At 38.7% G+C, this 18,942-nt stretch overlaps 1 protein-coding gene across 12 annotated transcripts in view; it reads left to right on the top strand.

Moving 5' to 3' along the window:
• The window catches only part of FRMPD1 (FERM and PDZ domain containing 1), a 127,442-nt gene that overhangs the window by 73,433 nt on the left and 35,067 nt on the right, over positions 1-18,942 (top strand). For 5 of the 12 annotated variants that reach the window (XM_073227413.1, XM_073227407.1, XM_073227425.1 and 2 more), the window contains 4 exons: positions 1,626-1,730; positions 14,433-14,590; positions 15,403-15,505; positions 17,774-17,819. In XM_073227413.1, the coding sequence (XP_073083514.1) occupies positions 1,630-1,730; positions 14,433-14,590; positions 15,403-15,505; positions 17,774-17,819 (408 nt within the window). In that variant the 5' untranslated portion in view covers positions 1,626-1,629. Of the gene's footprint in view, positions 1-1,398; positions 1,505-1,625; positions 1,731-6,024; positions 9,851-14,432; positions 14,591-15,402; positions 15,506-17,773; positions 17,820-18,942 lie in introns of those variants that run through there. The other 7 variants (XM_073227422.1, XM_073227420.1, XM_073227410.1 and 4 more) reach the window with 5 other exon arrangements.

Here is an 18,942-nt window from a genome sequence, read left to right as displayed (position 1 = left end):
GGTTCATGAAATACTAAGTAGGAAAAGTATACTATCTCACTTTAATAAAAATATTTAGAATGCATAAGTATAGAAAAAGAGTGGAAAATTAGCAGTTGATAACTTTAGGAGGCAGGATTATCATCTAAAGTTATTCCAAAATAAAAAGTTTATATTTAAAATAAGACAAAAAATTATCAGGATGAACTACATCTTATCGATTTGTAAGAATTCACCTTTGAACCTATCTGTGCCTGGGGCTCTTTTGGGGGTATAGCTCTTTCACAACTTTCTCTTCTATGGTACTTGTCTTTTTGGATTTTCTCTCTTTTCTAGGTTCATCTTATATCATTTATATTTACTTGAAAACCGTCTGTGTCATCAAGGTTTTCAAATGTAAATTTCTTTTTTATTGTCTCTGTGTCCATGGTTCTTTCCCAGGGTCATATCTTTTTTTGTGCGCTTATTTATTTGGTTGTGAAAATTAATTTGGTGAGTTGAGACCAGTAATTTAAGAAGGAAAATAGTTTAGAATAGAAAAATATAAATATATGTTGTTTTATGAAACTTAAATCTCAAGCACGTATATTGTTTTTCTTGGTAATCTGACAATATGTATCAAAGCACAAATGCATATAACTTCGAACCTAGCAATTTAATATTTGGGAACTTGTCCAGATGTGTAATTGTATACATGCAGAAATGATGTATGTATAACATAACTTGCAGTATTCTTTATAATAGCAAAAGGCTGGCAATAGCCCAAATGTTTATCATGCGAGAACTACTTTTTAAATTGCTGTACATTCATACAATGTAATACTCAGTAGTCATCCAAAAGAATGAAGATACATTCTATGAATTGTTGTGGAAAGATATCCAGGATATATATTCTATGCAGAACAATGCGTACTGTCCTTTGTGTTAGGAAGAGGACCTGTCAAATTTGTGTTTACATTTGTTTGTATAGGCAGAAAGAAACTCTGGAAAGACAGAGAAGAGTGGTGATGATGTATGGGTGTGGAAACTGGGTGGATGGGCACAGGGAAGGTTGAGGCAGACTTTTTACTGTGTATCTTTTTAAAATTATTATTATGGTAAGACCACAGTTAGCATGAGATCTACCCTCTTAAATTTTTAAGAACACAATACATTTTTACAGACTAGGATTTAAATTATACAAACGAATTGCCTATTCAAAAGTTAAATGCAAAATGCTGAGCAAAAGAAGCAGCACTCAAGAGAATAGGCACAGTGTGACTCGAAAGCTTCCATAAGCTTGCCGTTCCTGACGCAGGCGAATGCACACGTATTTGGGGGTCGGGGCAGTGTCACGTAGTAAGGTATGTCTCTTCCAATGGGTCACAGTCACAGTCTGAGAAACCTTATCTATTCTCTTTCCTAATCCTCGTGTTTAAGATACAAAGCCCGTCTGTTTACCGCAAGACTGTGGACACCCCACGGCAGAGAACTGCTAAACTTCTTCATTCCATGGACGTTGAGCACCTGTTTATGTTAATTTCAGGTAGACGTAGAGCCCTAGTTATTTGATCAGCTGTCTTTAAATGGGCAAATACAGGGGACTTGCCAGAATCCTCCTCAAAATATTTTGGTTAGCTTCTTAAGAAAATTCTACTTCCTTTTAGGTAAATGGAAGAGCTGGAGGCCAGTTTATTCCAGACACGAAAAGCACACCGAATAGAACAAATGGTGGCAAGATGGCTTCGGCGTTCCCGGGACAGCTCAGCCAGGTGAGTCTTCTGGGCTAGCAGACATTTCTGTCTGCAGAGATTTGGTGTTCCTATGGGCTAGGTTTTGCCGGCACCTGGGGATCCCTGTCACTGGCGCGCTTTGTTCTTACATCATATGGTGGGAAAATATAAACAGGTCAGTGAATTGCTGGAGTGCCTTTCTCTCTGTCCCGCTTCCAGTTCTTATCTCTGTGTCCCTCAGTGTGTGCCCACATACACACAGAAATATACCTAACTCATACACACATTTACAGAGACAAATACACACACGGACTTCTACATACAAACATGTTTTTACATATTTGCACGCACATGCTTGTGCACTCTGGAACTTAACATTCATGTTCATATACACACTCTTGAACATACACATTCACTCTGTCTCTCCCTTGTCTCAGTACAAGCTCTGAGGGCTGGGCAATCTGCTGTTTATACTCTTTCCCTGTCTTTGTTTGCAGCAGCTGCTCCTTCCTTGCAGTCCCTATTTCATTCTAATCAAAATAAAATGAAATCAAATACAGATCTGATTTGACTGCTACAAGAGAACTTAAAATATGTTCTGTTTTGAAGTGTTCATTTTCCGTCTCAGATTTCCCATCTGGCCCTGCCACAGAGATGAAATATCACAGGTCAGGTGTTTCTGAGACACAGTTCTTCCAAAGGAACTGGAAACAGCTCTTCTGCTGCTGAGCCATAAACCTTGCTCAGGGCTGTACTGCCGTGTGGCCAAGTGCTCTGATCCTCTCATGCTGTGGTGAGATAAGGCTGGTAGGATAAACCCATTTTACAGATGGACCATCCGAAGCTCAGAAAGTGACTTGTTGAGGACCATCCCCACCCCTGTGCGGAAACCTTTGTTGGGTCCCAATTTCTTATAGGATAAGTTTATTTTTGGTTTGACATGCAAAGCTCTCTATGATCAACCCACATTTCTTTATAGCTATGTGTCTTACTACACTGCTTCATTCACATCATACTCCAGCTAAAATGAATGACTCATTGTTGCTCTGCTACAAGTACCCCACCCCTGCTTCCCCTTCCGCTCCTGAGACCTGGGCTTCTGTGCCAGATTCTCTCCTCCCACCTCCATGTGTCCAGAACTCACCCACAGTGCAAGGACTGGCTGTAGTGCCGGAACTTCCATGAAGTGTTCTCCAGCGCAGAGTCAGAACTAATTTCTCCTGTGGGGCCCTGTAATGTTTGATTTATAGCATTGGTAGTGTGCTTCTCCCAATGTGTTGTTCAATTTGTATGAGCATATCCCCTTTCTTTCTTCCGGACAGTGAGCTCTATGAGGGTAGGGAAAATATTGGCCCATCTCTGTAACCCAGAGGTGACTGAGTTCCAGGAGACTGCAAGTGATCAAGTAGTGCTTGGTGAATGAATGACTGCTAGGCAAATTGTTTCCTAAAGTGAGCTCTGCAAAACCTAGTCCTTCGTGCTGCTGCTCCAGTAGAGAAAGTTCCATAACCAGGTATGCTTGGAAGGTAATGCAGCCTGTCACACTCCTATACACCCGCACCTTGGTGACTCATGGTGCATTTTAGCACATGAAAGGCTCTGAGAATTCCTACAACTTCAACTGTAACTTTAACTTGTGTTACATTAATTTGATATTGCCTAATATTTGACCTTGGAACTCTCTAATATCCTGTTTCTCTCAGAGTGTAAATAAAAGGTGACATTGACCTCTAGAAAGTTTTCTTTATACCTCCTTTTTGAGATACCTCTTTTGAGTATATTTCACATACCATAAAGTTTACCCTCTTAAGGTATACAGTTCAGAGATTTTTAGTATATATTTAATGCATATATGGAACTCTGCAAAAATTATCACAATCTAATTTCAGAATATTTTTAATACCCCAAAAAGAAACTCCAAACCTATTAGCAGTCACTCCCCATTTGCACTTTGCTTGCCCAGCTCCAGGCAACCACTCAAATACATTCTCTCTCTGTAGATTTGCCTATTCTGGATGTTTCACATAAAAAGAATCATACAGTATGTGGTATTTTGTAGCTGCTTCTTTCACTTAGCATTAGGTGTACATGGTTCATCCATGTTAAAGCATGTATCAGTATTTCATTCCTTTTTTTAATGAATAATATTTCTTTATGGAATATTTTCTTTGTCCATTCATCTGTTAACACACACTTGGGTTGTTTCCACTTTGGGGCTATTATGAACAGTGCTGCTATAAACATTTGTGTGCAAGTTTTTGTTTGAACATGTTTTTATTTCTCTTGGATATATACTTAGGAATGAAATAAGTGGGTCCCATGGGAACCTCTCTGTCTGTCCCTAGGGAGCAGTGCTATGGTCTCTCACTCTCTGTTCCAACCAATTCCCTACCCTGAAACCATAGTGCACTTTTCAAAATAAACACTATTCCTGTCCCACACACTTGGCCCTGGCTCCACCACACTCTAAACCAGTCAGAGGTTCTCCTGCCGTGGCCCACAAGCCCCTCTATGATCTGGTCTCTGCCTGACTTCCCCACTTCATCCTGTTCCTCCTGCTTCCTTGGCACAGTGGGTCCCTGTTTGTTTCCTTCAGAGAACTTACCTTCTCATTACACTCCATGGTAATACATCCATTTATTTACTTGTTCGTTGTCTGTCTCCCCCACCTGTTTGTAATAGGACTTCCCTCTTCCCAGCCCTCATGCCACATATGAGACCACGGAACATGACTGTCGTACTTTACAAAGTTTTTCAGCTCTGAAAGGGTGCATAGTGTGAAGTGTGTGTTCAATAAATTTTTATTAAGGACTTTTATAGTAAGAGGCTATATTGTTTATTGAACTATATTTAAATTTTACATCTTTCATTCTTCCAAAAGGAATTTTGATGGCTTCCAGTTTTAAATCATGTAGAGAGGTTTAAATAAAGGCTAGACATGCTAGAAGCAGATTGTGAACCAATGAGACATGGGATTTAGCATTTGAGTACTATCATTAGCTCTGAGCTTCCCAGTAGCTAGGGCAAGAAATGAAAGAATTACACTGAAATATTTTCTGTAGTCCAGAAAAAGGACACATAGAAGTTGGTCTGCAGTCATATAATTATACATGCATATAGTGATCCTGTTATTTTTCCATACTTTGAAAAACTTCTAATCATTTCAGCCAGTCATACTTACTTTACTTGTAATTGCCATTTTTTCCCATTAAATATAAATTTTATCTCTTACCCTAACTGAATTGTCTAGGAGCAAATTAGTCAAAAATAACTATTTCTATTTCCAAACAATACTATACAAATTGATAACTTTTATGAAACTGGAAAGAGCTTCATAGAAAAAAAGTGATATAGTTGAGTGGTATTCTGTTGGCAATTGTTTTGATTGATTGCTTCTAAGCTTAGAAGATCCTCATTCAGTAATTAATTAAATTTATTTTCTGTTCCACTTAACAGTTTAAAAATATTTTATATTTAGTTCCTTAACTTGGAGTTTATTTTAGCATAGGCTATGACATGAAAATCTAACTTGAGTTTTTCCAAAATAGCATAAATAGTTGTTTGCATCACCATTAACTGTGGGTGTTCTTTCCTTCCTTCATTAGAGCTTTATAATGTTAGAACTTCATAATGCATCTTAAAACTGGTATTTTTCTGGGGAAGAGTGTCAACTTTCAAAGTTGCTTTGATTTCTTAAATTTTGAATTAGTTTTCAGTGGTTACTTGTTTTTATAATCATTAGTCAAATTCAGATTGTGCCACTCAGTTTGAATGAATGTGTATGACTGGGAAGGTGCAAACTTAGTGATACCTATGATTGTGGGAGTGCAAAATCACTCAGAGATGATGACTATGACTGTTCTCTCACTACTGAATTTCACATTCCAATATAAAAATAACATTGACAGTATTACTGCTGATCCTCCAGATGGTCTCTGTGACACGTTTTGAATTTCTGTACAAATAATGCAATACAAACTACTTAATAAAAGCTGAAACATAGTGACATTACATCATAAGCTAATTTTAACCATTTTGCTTGAACGAAATTTCTTTGTCTCAACAGCTTTGTATAACTATAGAAGTAATAAAGTGAGAAAGACTTAGACTATAGTATACTTTTCCACTTAATTATACCAATATTTTTCTCTCCTACTAAAGTTTCATGTAGTTAAAAAAAAGTGCTGTATAGTTGAATGGTATTCTATTGGCAATTGTTTTGATTGCTTCTAAGCTTAGAAGATCCTCATTCAGTAATTAATTAATTTTCTGTTCAACTTAACAGTTTAAAAATATTTTATATTTAGTTCCCTAACTTGGAGTTTATTTTAGCATAGTCTATGAGATGAAAATCTAACTTGAGTTTTTCCAAAATAGTATAAATAGTTGTTTGCATCACCATTAACTGTGGGTACTCTTTCCTTCCTTCAGTGATATATGACCCCTCTTTTACCATATATGAGATTCCTGTGTCTGTGAGTAGGAAATAGGATTGCTTTCTAGGCTAACTATTCTGTTCTATTGATCTGCCTGTTTTCACACACCTATATTAAATTTTCAAAGTTTTTGCCGTACCTGCTATTCCTCCATATGAACTGTAGAATAATTTTATTGTATTATCAAAACAATTCAACATAATATTTACTGAATTCTCTTATGCTTAATCTAGAAATGCTAGTTTTTATAGAGCAAGATTTAAAGAAACAAAGAGCTTCATGCAAATTGGTGCCTTCTTGATGCTTGGTTTGATCCTCAGGGCTTAAAAAGGTTTCTTTCAGTTTATCTTGAATCTTAATACTAGCAATCACACATGCACATACACACACACATGCACGTGCACACACATATGCACCATGGCATCTTAGTGTTAGAAACCCTTCCTGTTGGCTCTACATGCTTATTAAATTTACTTATTTGTTGCAACTATATAACCTATTTACTAATTATAAAGAAGGCCTTATTTGACCTTTGACCAATATTCCTAATGACATAGAAAGACCATCTCAAGTACCAATTTTCTATTGCTTCTCAGGCAAAGTGGAAAGATTCAAGGAGAACATGCTGGAAGGCTCCCACATTACATCTGCAGTGTTGTCATTTTCTCTTGAATCTCCTTTTTTAAGTAATGGAATAATTTTTCCTCCTCTCAACTGTAGGCCTTTACCCTATAGCACTATACTCACAATACCTACATTGAATGGTCGCCTAGAAACAGCCACAGCCACAGCCACAAGCATGTTAAATTTCTTCCTGGTCAGACTGCTGCTTCTATTTCTGCTTTCTTGAGCAACTTTACCTTAAAAATCCAGTTTATACCAGACTTTGCCTTTTAAAATCACTCATGTTGAACATAATACAGTGTTTAAACATAGATTCAAAATTGTTTCTCCACATCCTGCTGGAACTCAAAGGTGAGTTCTTTGTTGTTACAGGATAGAGGTCAAACACATTTCCCAGCACATTGGAGAGCAGATAAAAAGCCAGAAAATATTTGAAGCATAATCTCTATCCATCTGGTATTTTTCCCTTTGGGTGTTATTGATCAGTTCACTATGAACTTATGATCTGTAAAATTTAGAATTACTCTACATGAGACTACTTTCATGATAGATGTAACATTTTTTCTCTAGTTCTACCTTAGGTTACATCCAGGTATCTGACGGGAATTCCATTAGTGTAGCCACAGATCTTACGCTGTTCATGTAAAATCATAGGAATGACTTCAGATGTATGGTTTGAAACTGTTAAAAGGCAGCAGACACAGGTTTTTGGATTAGCCATGCTCAGTTTGATATTTGTAAGATGCTTCAGAGGAGGAGATTTTTGCTACAGAGATCATTTTTTTCAGTTCCCTGTCAAATATTGAACATTCCGTGTGAGGAGAGGCCATAGTGTGGTGATGTTCTTAAGCAATCCCTTTCCAAACAAAAGCTAAAACATGGCCTTTGGGGAAAATGTCAAATCCAAACTTTGGGCCAATGCTCCTGAAAAGGTACAGGGATTAGTCAACACAGCAGGGCTTCATTTGTCTACCATCGTGGAAAAACAGACCCTCCCAAATGAGAATGTCAGATAACTGAAGCCTACCCATTTGAAGAGTTTTAACCATGTGGTAAGGTTTGTTTTTTCATTTGCTCTCCACACATTTATTAAGCCTAACTCTATGCCTGGCATTGAGTTTTGCACACAGGACAAGAAAGACATGGTTTTTGCCACACAAACTATACTCCAGAGAGGAGAGACTTCATGCTGGTCATTACATATATGTTTGTTTCAGAACATACATGTATGTTTCAGAAAGGGATGTACAGGTTTTGTAGGCATGTGCAGCAGAAAAAGAAGAACATTTCTGCCAAACCAGAAGATAGAGTAGGAGTTGGGCTTGTTGGGGGAAATCTCTAGAATGCATGGTGTCACGGGTTACAGGGTGGGGTGGCAGTGGATTCAAGCCAGTGAGAAGAGCTTGTGCAAAGGCCAGTGTGTTGGAGGAACTCAAAGGAAACTAGTTTGGCCGGGACAAAAATGCCAGGAGAATGAATGACTTGGTTGCAGAGAAGGGATGGACAGGGGGGGCAGGACTGAACTTGGCCGTTAAGTCAGGGGAGACATATGAGCAGCATTGTGTTTATAAAATCAGACTGGCTGCTAAAGAAATGGAAGCAACCTAAATGTCCATCAGTAGATGAATGGATAAAGAAGATGTGGTACATATACACAATGGAATATTATTCAGCCATAAGAAGAAAACAAATCCTACTATTTGCAACAACATGGATGGAGCTAAAGGGCATTATACTCAGTGAAATAAGCCAGGCAGAGAAAGACAAGTATCAAATGATTTCACTCATATGTGGAGTATAAGAACAAAGAAAAACTGAAGGAACAAAACACCAGCAGAATCACAGAACCCAAGAATGGACTAACAGTTACCAAAGGGAAAGGGACTGGGGAGGATGGGTGGGAAGGGAGGGATAAGGGTGGGGGAAAAGAAAGGGGGCATTACGATTAGCATGTATAATATAGGGGGGGCATGGGGAGGGCTGTGCAACACAGAGAAGACAAGTAGTGATTCTGCAGCATCTTACTACGCTGATGGACAGTGACTGTAATGGGGTTTGTGAGGGAGACTTGGTGAAGGGGGGAGCCTAGTAAACATAATGTTCTTCATGTAATTGTAGATTAATGATACCAAAATAAAAAACAAAAAAAAACAAAAAAAATCATTTGCTTGGTCTACAAAAAAAAAAAAATATCAGACTGGCTGCTAGATGGAGAATCATTCAGGGGAGACAAGAATGCAAAGTGGGGAGACCAGTTAGGAGACTGTTGGAGAAATCTCTCTGCAGGACAGGTGATGAGGGCCTGAAATAAAATGGTGGCCATGAAGATAGAGAGAAATGGACATCTTTAGAGATCTTTTGATGTTGTGACAGGATAGGGTTGAGAGTAGGGTAAAGATGGCTCCCGGAAGTCTGGATCGAGTGATTGAGCATCATTCTCGTGATCCCATTTACTGAGCTCTGGCATGTGGAGATGAGTCCTGATTAAGACAATAGTCATAGGGCTGAGTTGCATATCAAAGTAAGCCAATTTAAAGGAAAATGGCAAACACTGAACTCTTACATTCAAATTGTCTGCTATTTATTAGTGGTTAAATATACATTTTCACCTTTGCCAATCATATTAGATGTAGTATTTTGTATCATGCTTTTTATGTATAGTATTTTGCTCACGTATACAACTAATAAGCACAGATGCTTCCTGTGGGCAGAGATTTGTGCTGTGAGAAATACAGAGGTGAATAAGAAGTATTACTTCTTATAAGAATTTATAGTCTATGAGGGGTAATAATGTAAGGAATCAGATTGTTATCAGTGACCCAGCTTGAGGTGCTCTGGGCCTTAAAAGAGGGTCAGAGTTCAGAGATGAGAGGGCTTCTGTCTAGTTAAAAATCAGAGGCTTTTCAGAAGAGGATGATATTGCAGGTTGGACTTGATTTGGCCATATATTTACCTGCTGGGGCGGGTCGTGAATTGAGGCCCAGAGGTAAAACTGGCAGAGCAGGTAAGATTAGTCTGGAGTGAAGGCCTGAGATGGGTTTTGGGTGGGGATTGCTGGCTAGGGCCTGAGACCCGAAGACAAAGGACCAAGAGGTTAAGGTGAGGAGTTTGCCCTTTTCCTGCGGGAGGTGGGGAGCTGTGGGGATAGAAAAACCCAAGCTCTCCCTCAGGAAGGGGATCTGAACCATACTTTACAGGATGCTCTTGAAAGGCATTTTTCTCAGCTATGTTTCCATGTGTGTCTAAAGTTCTCAGGCTTGTGATATGGCATTGATATAGAGTCTTGGGGGTAATTCTTTACTGTGCTTGGCTTAGCTACCCTATGTTGGCTGTTGTTTTCCACTATTCTAAATAAAGCTGTGATAAATATTTTTGAATGTTCAAGAGCCAGGGTGTGTTGAGCTCATACTCTGTTCTAGGACTTCATAGTCTAGGAGCTCATAGTCTAGTGCAAATAATATTTCGTTGTTTTGTTTGGCGTTATTACTTTGAGGAATGTCAGTCAAAATGGCAAGAAAAGGTCAAAGAAAATGATCAGATTTTAAGTTCGTATTACATTTTCTCTGATTATTTTCTAGAGAGATTGAATAGCCAATTTACATGGTCAGTCTTAAGTCCAGGCCCCACATATATTGGGCTTTATAATTGTAAGTTCCTATTTGGTGCTTTTGTAGACATGTACTAGTGCTCTGGGTCCCTTTCAGTTCTGCCTCTTTAATTAATAAGGTTGTACATTTTCCATGTTATCTATCAACTTTATATCTTCCTGTGTAAGTTGTCAATTCACTTGCTTTGAACACGTGAAATCTAGGTATCACATGTATATATGATATGTATATATGGCCATTCTTCAAGTATTTGTATAGTTACCTCTTCCTCCAGGATTTTTGTTTATAACTGATTTCTTTTTTTCAACATTTTATTGAGCTCTAATTTACATGCCACACAATTCACCCAAAGTGCATGATTCATTGGTTTCTAGCATATTCAGAGATGTACAACCATCACCACAATCCATTTTGGAAGATTTTTATTGCCCCTGAAAGAAACTCACTATCTATTAGCAATCACTCCCCATTTCCTTCCAGGGCTCTCCTGTACCCAGCCCAAAGCAACTATTAATCCACTTTAAGTCTCTATAGATTTCATGTTCTTGGCATAATGCATAAATGGAGTCATGCACTATGCGGTCTTTTGGGGCTGGCTTCTTTCATTTAGCATACTGTGTTCACAGTTCATCCATGTTGTAGCATGTACTAGCATTTCATTCCTTTTTATTGGCAAATAATATTCCCCCATGGGATATTTTCTTTGTCATTTTGCCAGCTGATGTGCATTTGGGTTGGACTCACTTTGGAGCTAACATGCACAATGTTTCTTTGAACATTTGTGTGCATGTTTTGAATGGACGTGTTTTCATTTCTCCTGGGGATATACCAGTGAGTGGAATTGCTGGGTCATATGTTATTCAATGTTTAGTCTTTTGAGGAGCTGCCAGATGGTGTGAGGGTTCCAATTTTTCTACCATCTTTGGCAACACTTGACCTGTCTTTTTTATTATAGCCACCCTAGTGGGTATGAAATGCTATCTCACTGTGGTTTTGATTTGCATTTCCATAATGACTAACAATGTTGAGCATCTTTTTATGTGCTTATTAGCTGTGTGTATCTTCTTTGGAGAAATGTCTGCTCAGATCTTTTGCCCACTTTTTAACTGGCTTATTTGTCTATTTCTTTTATGTCATGTGAATTCTTTATGTATTCTAGATGCAAGGTCCTTCTTGGATTTTGATTTGCCAATATTTATTTCCAGTCTGTGGTTTATCTTCTCACTTTCTTAATGGCGTTCTTTGAAGCACAAACGTTTTTAGTTTTGACAAAGCTCAGTTAAACTGTATTTTCATTTGTCACTTGTGCTTTTATTGTCATATCTAAAATGACACTAAAATTTACTCCTATATTTTCTCCTAGGAGTTGTGTAGTTTTAGCCCTTACATTTAAGACTGTGATCCATTTTCAGTTCATTTTTGTGTATATGAGGAAATAGTTATAAGCTTTTATAACTTCTTCATGTGTTTTCCTATCCTGTTATCCAATTTATTTATTTATTTGTATTTATGTAAAACTGAGGAGCCGAATATTTAATTTTATTTAATTAAATTAAATGTAAAGACTGATAATTCAGTTATTGGAAAACTATTAAGTATGTTTGGAACAACTTGGGCATGAAAATATACTTTGTAACTAGAAATTTTGTGAAATCTGAGTATGTCTGATGAAAATAGAGGGTCCAAACTGGTATGCTAAGTATGAAATACATAATGGACTTCAGAAACTTGAAATGAAAAAAGAGACAAAATATCTTGTCAGTGATTTTTCTTTATGTTGATTACATTTTGAAATGATAGTATTTTGGATATATTGGGTAAAATAAAAATGTATTGTGAAAATTAATTTCACCTGTTTTTTCCCACTTTTCTCCATTGTTCATGTGGCTATTAGAAAACTTATATTTATATGTGTGGCTTGCACCATATCCCATTTGGTCAGCAATTCCCTAGGAGCCTTTAAAGATAGTAGCACCAATTTGAAGCCCCCTCCCCACCTGTGTAGCTGTAAGCAAGTTTAAGTCTCTCCAAGTAAGATTCAGTCTTCTGCTCTGTAAAATAGGGATAATAATCATACCTGTCTCACAAGTTTGTCATGAGGGTTAAGTGAGAGAGCTATGAAAATAAGTTAGATCACCCCTGATATGTAGTTAGTGCCCAATAAGTGTTATTAATGGGTATTATCATTGTTGCTATTGCTATTATACCATCATTAATTTATCAAGTCTTTTTTTAAGTCTGGAAGAATTTTTAGGCAATATAACTACTGAAGTCTGCATTTTCATTTACAACTTATTTTTATTTTTCAGTATTTAGTCTTCCCAGCCAGGAAACCAGTATAACTTTTGCCCAGTTACTTATGTCTTCCTTTATTGCATCTGCCATTAAGAGCGCCTAGCATCTAAAACACATTCAACTAATATGTTTTTCATGAATGGGCGAATGTGTTTTGTGCTTTTATCCTGCAACTCCACTAAACTTATTTTTTTAGCATTAGCAATGCTCTTTGTTGATCGTTTTCTGGGTGTATCTCATCATCTGTTTTTAAAAAGTGGTACTTTTCCATTTCCTATGCTTAGTATGCCTCTTACTGGTTTTCCTTCTCTGATAATGATCACAGGCATTTCTCCTGCTACATTAAATAGGAGTAAGTGTCTAGGGTATCCTTCCTGTTGCTTTTTCAAAGGAACAGAAGTATCGACTTTTGGCTTTCAGTGTGAGATATTATTATATTTACAAGGGCCCTTTCATAGCTTTCAATTTTTGTTTTTTAAATTAGGAATAGCTATGGGTTTTTGCAGTACAAATTTTCAAAAATTTCTGTTTCTCCCCCCTCATTAGGCCTATCTGCTAACACTTCTCAGGATTACCCAGGTGCTTGCCGAGAAGGAATCTATCTTTGCCTCTAAGCTGTGAATCAGGTCATCATCTGTGCAGACAGCCTGACTCGGCTCTGACCCAGGGTGTGAGGAGCTCCGTGATGGATCATGTGCCTGAGGCTTTGTGCTTGGACTTGTCACATGCATTTTGGCTCCATGAGACAGTTTTTTATATTTCTTGGTCCTTGTTGAAATTTGAGTTTATTATAAATGACAGAGAGGTGATTTTCAGGTGGTAAGGTCCTATTGCATTAGGCACAGCTCCCGACGGTGTTTGGTAAATGGATGAGAGTAAATGATAGAGCTCAGGGCGAGCTCAGGGTGAGCTGTTACTGCTCCACACTCCTGCTGTTTATAATGACAACAAACACCTCATCCAATCACTATTCAACCTGCCTCAGAAAGAACCACTGAGTCTTAGAAGGAAAAAATCATTTGCCACAGACAAAATAAAAAACAGCTTTTGACCCACTTTGTGGTTTTGTGCGACAGAAAATAAAATTTTCAACTTACTTGGTTTTAGATATAGAAAGAAATATGTGTCTTTAAGGATTAATGTAGAGCGAGTCCTCACTATTTGGGATTTCTTATTGGAATCCTCATAGCTACAAAGTTGAAAAAGAAGTAGAATTCATCATAAAGCAAAAAAGAGAAAAAATCACCAAAGAAACAATCCACCTGTAAAATTAGCCTTCAGACACCAAACTGAACAGCTTCTCATTCCTGTTCGTGGTCCATGTTTTTCCTCTTCTGTACCTCTGCTGAAGCAGTGCCTCCTGCCTGGAATGTCTGTGCATGCATCCATGCGTCCATCCAGGCGGCAGCAGTTACTGAGGATTTCTGTGTGCCAGGATCTGGGCTGTGTAGGTATATTCTCCACATCTCTCAAAGCACAGCTCAAATGCCACCCCTTCCAGGTAGCAAATGCTTCCCTGATTCCTTTTCCCCCACCCCACAGTGCTAAAACTACTTCCCCCCTTTTCTGAGGGCCCAGCACACCTCATGATTTCTCTTGTAGAACAAGTTGCTTGTTCTACTTGGTGTTTTATGTACTGGTATTTGTGCCTTATCACTGCCAGGAAGAGACCGGGGGTCTGCTCAGCTCTGTGTCTCCTTCTGCCTAGGGCTGACCAGGTGTGTGACCACCAACTAGAGTCCCCCTTCTCTTTGCACATACTCCTTTTTGTATTCCAGAGCTAAAGTTGTTGCTGCTGATGGGCCCCCTGGGGTCCCAATTCAGACCTTCACACCGGTGAAGCTCACAGTAAAAATAGACAAAGATGCCCTCCTCCAAGACTATGGATTTCACATTTCTGAGAGCCTTCCCCTCACGGTGGTGGCCGTCACAGCAGGTAGGGGCCCGTGGTGGCCGTCACAGCAGGTAGGGGCCGAGTGGGAAATGAGAAAGGAGTTTGGGTTGTTGAGGGGAAACAGCCCTAGTCTCTTCCCATCTCTATCCTATAACGTAATTTTTCAAGTGCTACCCCAGGAAGTTAAAAACGGCATGCCTAATTCTGTCTTGGGCTTTGTCCCTTCCTTTGGTGCTGGGAGGGAGGGAGCCCCAAGAGCATTCGAACCCAGGCTCCCACTGACCTCAGCCAGCGCTTTCCCATCCGTGGCTCCCTGGCCGTCTCAGGGGCAGTGACAGTATTGGGATCAGCCAGCCCTCCTCTTTGAACTCTGCATGCTCTGAACTGGGGAGGGTTTCTGTCCAGACAGTAATAGAAATTACTGATTTGTTTTCACTTGAATCTTTGTAAAATATAGGCTATATAGGGTAAAGAGGAGCAGGCTGGGAATGTCTAGTGTTTGTTTACATATGTTATGTATTGATGTTATCTCTGGGACTTGTTAAAATCTATCACTTTCAGTTTACACACATACTCATATACCAGAGGTGAATGTAGTAAATTCACTGGCCAGCTCTGTTGATTCAGTGGGTTTCTGCTAGTTTTTGTTCCCAGGACAGTCTCCTAACATCCCTTGAAGGTGATGGCTGGTACCTCATCCATGGTTTGTAAACAGAAAACAGCTCCACATGATGTGGGGTGGAGCTGGGCTGGGCTGGGGACTGGAGCAGGCTGCGGGTTGGGCGTACTGCTGTGACACATGGGGTCTGGGCCCTCCTGGCATGAGTACCAGTTACCTCTTTTCTATCCAACAGGAGGCTCTGCTCATGGCAAGCTTTTCCCTGGTGATCAGATCCTCCAAATGAATAACGAGCCCCCTGAAGCCCTTTCCTGTGAACGAGCGATCGATATCCTGAGGTACTAAACTGTCTTCCACCATCCAGAGTCTCACAGGTTATCTTAGAACCCAGATGAGCAACAGAAGTGGTGTAACTGACCTCCCCGTGACCTTAGTAGTGTCCATTCTATACCTGCTACATTTTAGAATACCATCTTTTTCATCTGCTTCCAGAAGCATGTGGAAGGCACAGGGTGCTGTGTCTGTCAAGCCCCAGCTGTGCCCAAGACACTGTACTCGGCACTGTAGGGAATGTCATTATGAATAATGCCTAGGCCCCATCCTGTAAGGATTTAGAGGGTTGTAACATATGCCCAAAGATGGGACCAAGTTGGTACTAAATCTGCTTGGTCTTCTTTACTCCTTCCGGTATCTCTCCTTAAATGTTCTTACAAGTACAGTCTGGCTGGCGTGTGCAGTTTCACTGATATGACACCTGTCACCTTCCACCCAGTGTCATTATCATTTGTGTGAATCACTCACTTTCTGCCTAAAACACTATGTCCTCGAGGGTAGGCACACAGTGGTTACTCAGTTGAATGAGTGAATATGGTTTAGCACTGGCTTTAAGGTGGAGGAATGTCAGTGATGGGAGTGAAGGAGATTGACAGATGTTTTATAGGCACATGCAGATGTGTGCTGTGCATCTGTGTTCCCTGCTATATGCTGAAGATGGGAATCCCAGGACTGCTTATTTGTTTATCGTTGCCACTTATGAAATCAAGCAAAACAAAAATGGCCTGACAAAAAAACCCACAAAACCTCTTTAATTCCTCTAACTACCTGTGAGGCCAAAATCTCCTTCTGAGAGCACTTGCACCTTGGTTTGTTGTGAATTATCTCAGAGGAGGCCAGTTCCCATCTAAAATGGACAAGAGGCAATCCCCAGACTCTCAAAGACCTTGGGTTGAGTTTATCCACTTAAGAAATAACACACCAGCAGCACTTCATATTACAAGGAGTCAAATGAAATTATCTTGCAAACTGCTCCTCTGTGTAGTAATGGCAAAGAAAAAGGAAAACATGAATCAGTTTTTCAGTTCTGCCCTCTAATACAAAGTAGAAGTTTGGCAATTATCTGGTTGATTTGATCACTTTTGGAATCTAAAATATATAAGACAAAATATCTAGTTTCTTGATTATGTGACTGGGCTTATTACACTGACTTTGTGTGCCACAACTGATTATGCTTTATATACCTACTTACATTGTTAACTTATGACCAGCCTAAATATTCTGGGGGGCTGGGGTGTAATATTTAACAAATCATGATTTAGATTGTGCTGTTACATGTTTCAATGAAGCATGGTTACTAATGCTATAGCAGACTAATATTAAAATCAGAAAACTTAAATGCTGATGCTGGTCATATTTTGTTTAGACTCTCTCATTCTTGAAATATAGTATTTGTTTAAAGCATATGTTCAAATTTATGTATTGAAGTATACTTTAAAGAATTTGAGGTATTTCTGATTTGTGTAATATTTACTTAGAGTCCTCATACTCAAGTCTTTTGAAATGAATTGAGTCTCTAAGGTCTCCATATGAACTAGCAAAAAAATGTATCATACATTTTTTGTAAATGTTACACAATGTAATATTATAATTTGTACCTAAGATTTTTAATGAGTAAATTCACATTATAAATTTTTTCCATTCATAAATAAATGAACCAAAGGCTATTGTCCTTTCCTTCACTTGTTTGCTTTTAAAATAAATAAAATATACTGATTTATTGCAAAAAATTAAAAACCACCATAAACTGGTTGGCTGTTGTCTGATGTTATCCCCATACATTCCTTCTATTTAGTGAAATGTTTAGACCTAGTTTTCTGAAATAGCAACCTGAGTTATCTGTGTTATTATTGTGTTTTCTCTCTTAAAAAATATTTTTTGGGGACATAAACCTAGCTAATGGTCATAGCAACTGGTTGAGTTCTTCATCAGAAAGACTGCATTAAGGTTAAGTGACTTAATTTTGTGGCTGTAGGTATAGACTAGATGATACAGGCAGGTATCTTGACAAGTCTGTCAAGGTAGAAGGGACACTCGGGGACAGCTTAAGTTCCTTTTCAATCACTGCTTCCCTCAATGTCCTCCTCAATTTTGCTGAGCCAAAAGAGCTGATTTTAAAGAGGCTGCTTTGTAATTCTGCCAGTCTTTTTAACCTCACACACACACACACACACACACACACACATACCACCACCACCACCACCACCACCAGCACCCCCACCCCCACCCCCACCCAGAATGATGAAACGTTCTTGTCTTTATTCTCTTTTCAGGGAAGCTGAAGATTCACTTTCAATCACAGTTCTTCGCGGCACGTCGGTAAATTCCTTTCTATGTCCTGTGTGTTAGTTTCACCCTTCTTGATTCCAATCCCCCATATCTCCAGTGGGATATCCCTCAGAGAAGAAATAGGAAAAGTAAAAGGCAGAAGGGACAGCCTGCCGGCAGTGGGTGGCCAGACAGACTACACTGCCTGAAGACTGCCCATGCCCCGCTGTTGTGGAGGAAACAGGTGTGGGTCCAGGCTTCAGGAACTCGAGGTCCAGCTAAGGATACAGACCTATGATTGTGCAGAGTGGGATAGCAACAAGGGCACCAAACTTGGAGTTTCAAGAAAGGTCGGAGTGGTACGACTTTGAGCAAGTCATTTAGTTGCAGTTTCTACTGTTGTGAAACTGTTATGACAATAGCTGCCTTGTCTCTCTAACAAGCTATTGTAATGAGGACCACAAGAGGTGCTGGCTGTGAAAACATTATTAACTCTGAGATTCAACACGGGGCAAGGTGTGGCACAGATGGTGCACAGGGAGGAAATGGCAATCCTGCACCATGGGTGAAGTAGGCCTTTACATGTGATACAGGGAAAAGTATGACATCAGATTATAAGAGATAAAACTACTGAGGTAAAATTAACAGAAAATTCTCATTCTGAGAGGCCTTAATACATACCTCTTAGCCTTGGCCACATAAAGACTAAAAATAGAGAATTTTAATAATACATTTAATAATCTAATCTAATTGACCACATACCAAGCTACCAAAAAAAACTCTAATATAAATTCTCCCAAGAAACTGTATAAGTCTCTTTTCCAGAGTATAATAAAATAGAAATTAATAACTACAAAAACTTAATTAAAACCATCCAGCCACTTACAAATAAAGTTGGAGTAGAAAATAGAAAAAAACAGAAAAGCAAAACTACCATTATAGACTAGATAGAAAAAAGTTAAAAACTAGAAGTCTACTTCTTAAAACTTATGTGCAGGTAAAGCTATACTCAGAGTAAAATTCATAACCTATGATTTTATTATTTTATAAGGAAATAGGTCAAATAAGTATTCAGTGCAAGAAGTTGAAAGAGAAGACTAATAAACAAAGCAGAATAAAGAAAATTATAAAAATTAAAATCTCAAAAATGCTTTGGAAAACAGAAAAACTATAA

The sequence above is a fragment of the Manis javanica genome, chromosome 2 (genome assembly GCF_040802235.1).
Source record: "Manis javanica isolate MJ-LG chromosome 2, MJ_LKY, whole genome shotgun sequence".
Lineage (NCBI taxonomy): Eukaryota > Metazoa > Chordata > Mammalia > Pholidota > Manidae > Manis > Manis javanica.
This window is presented reverse-complemented; position numbering and strand designations above follow the sequence as displayed.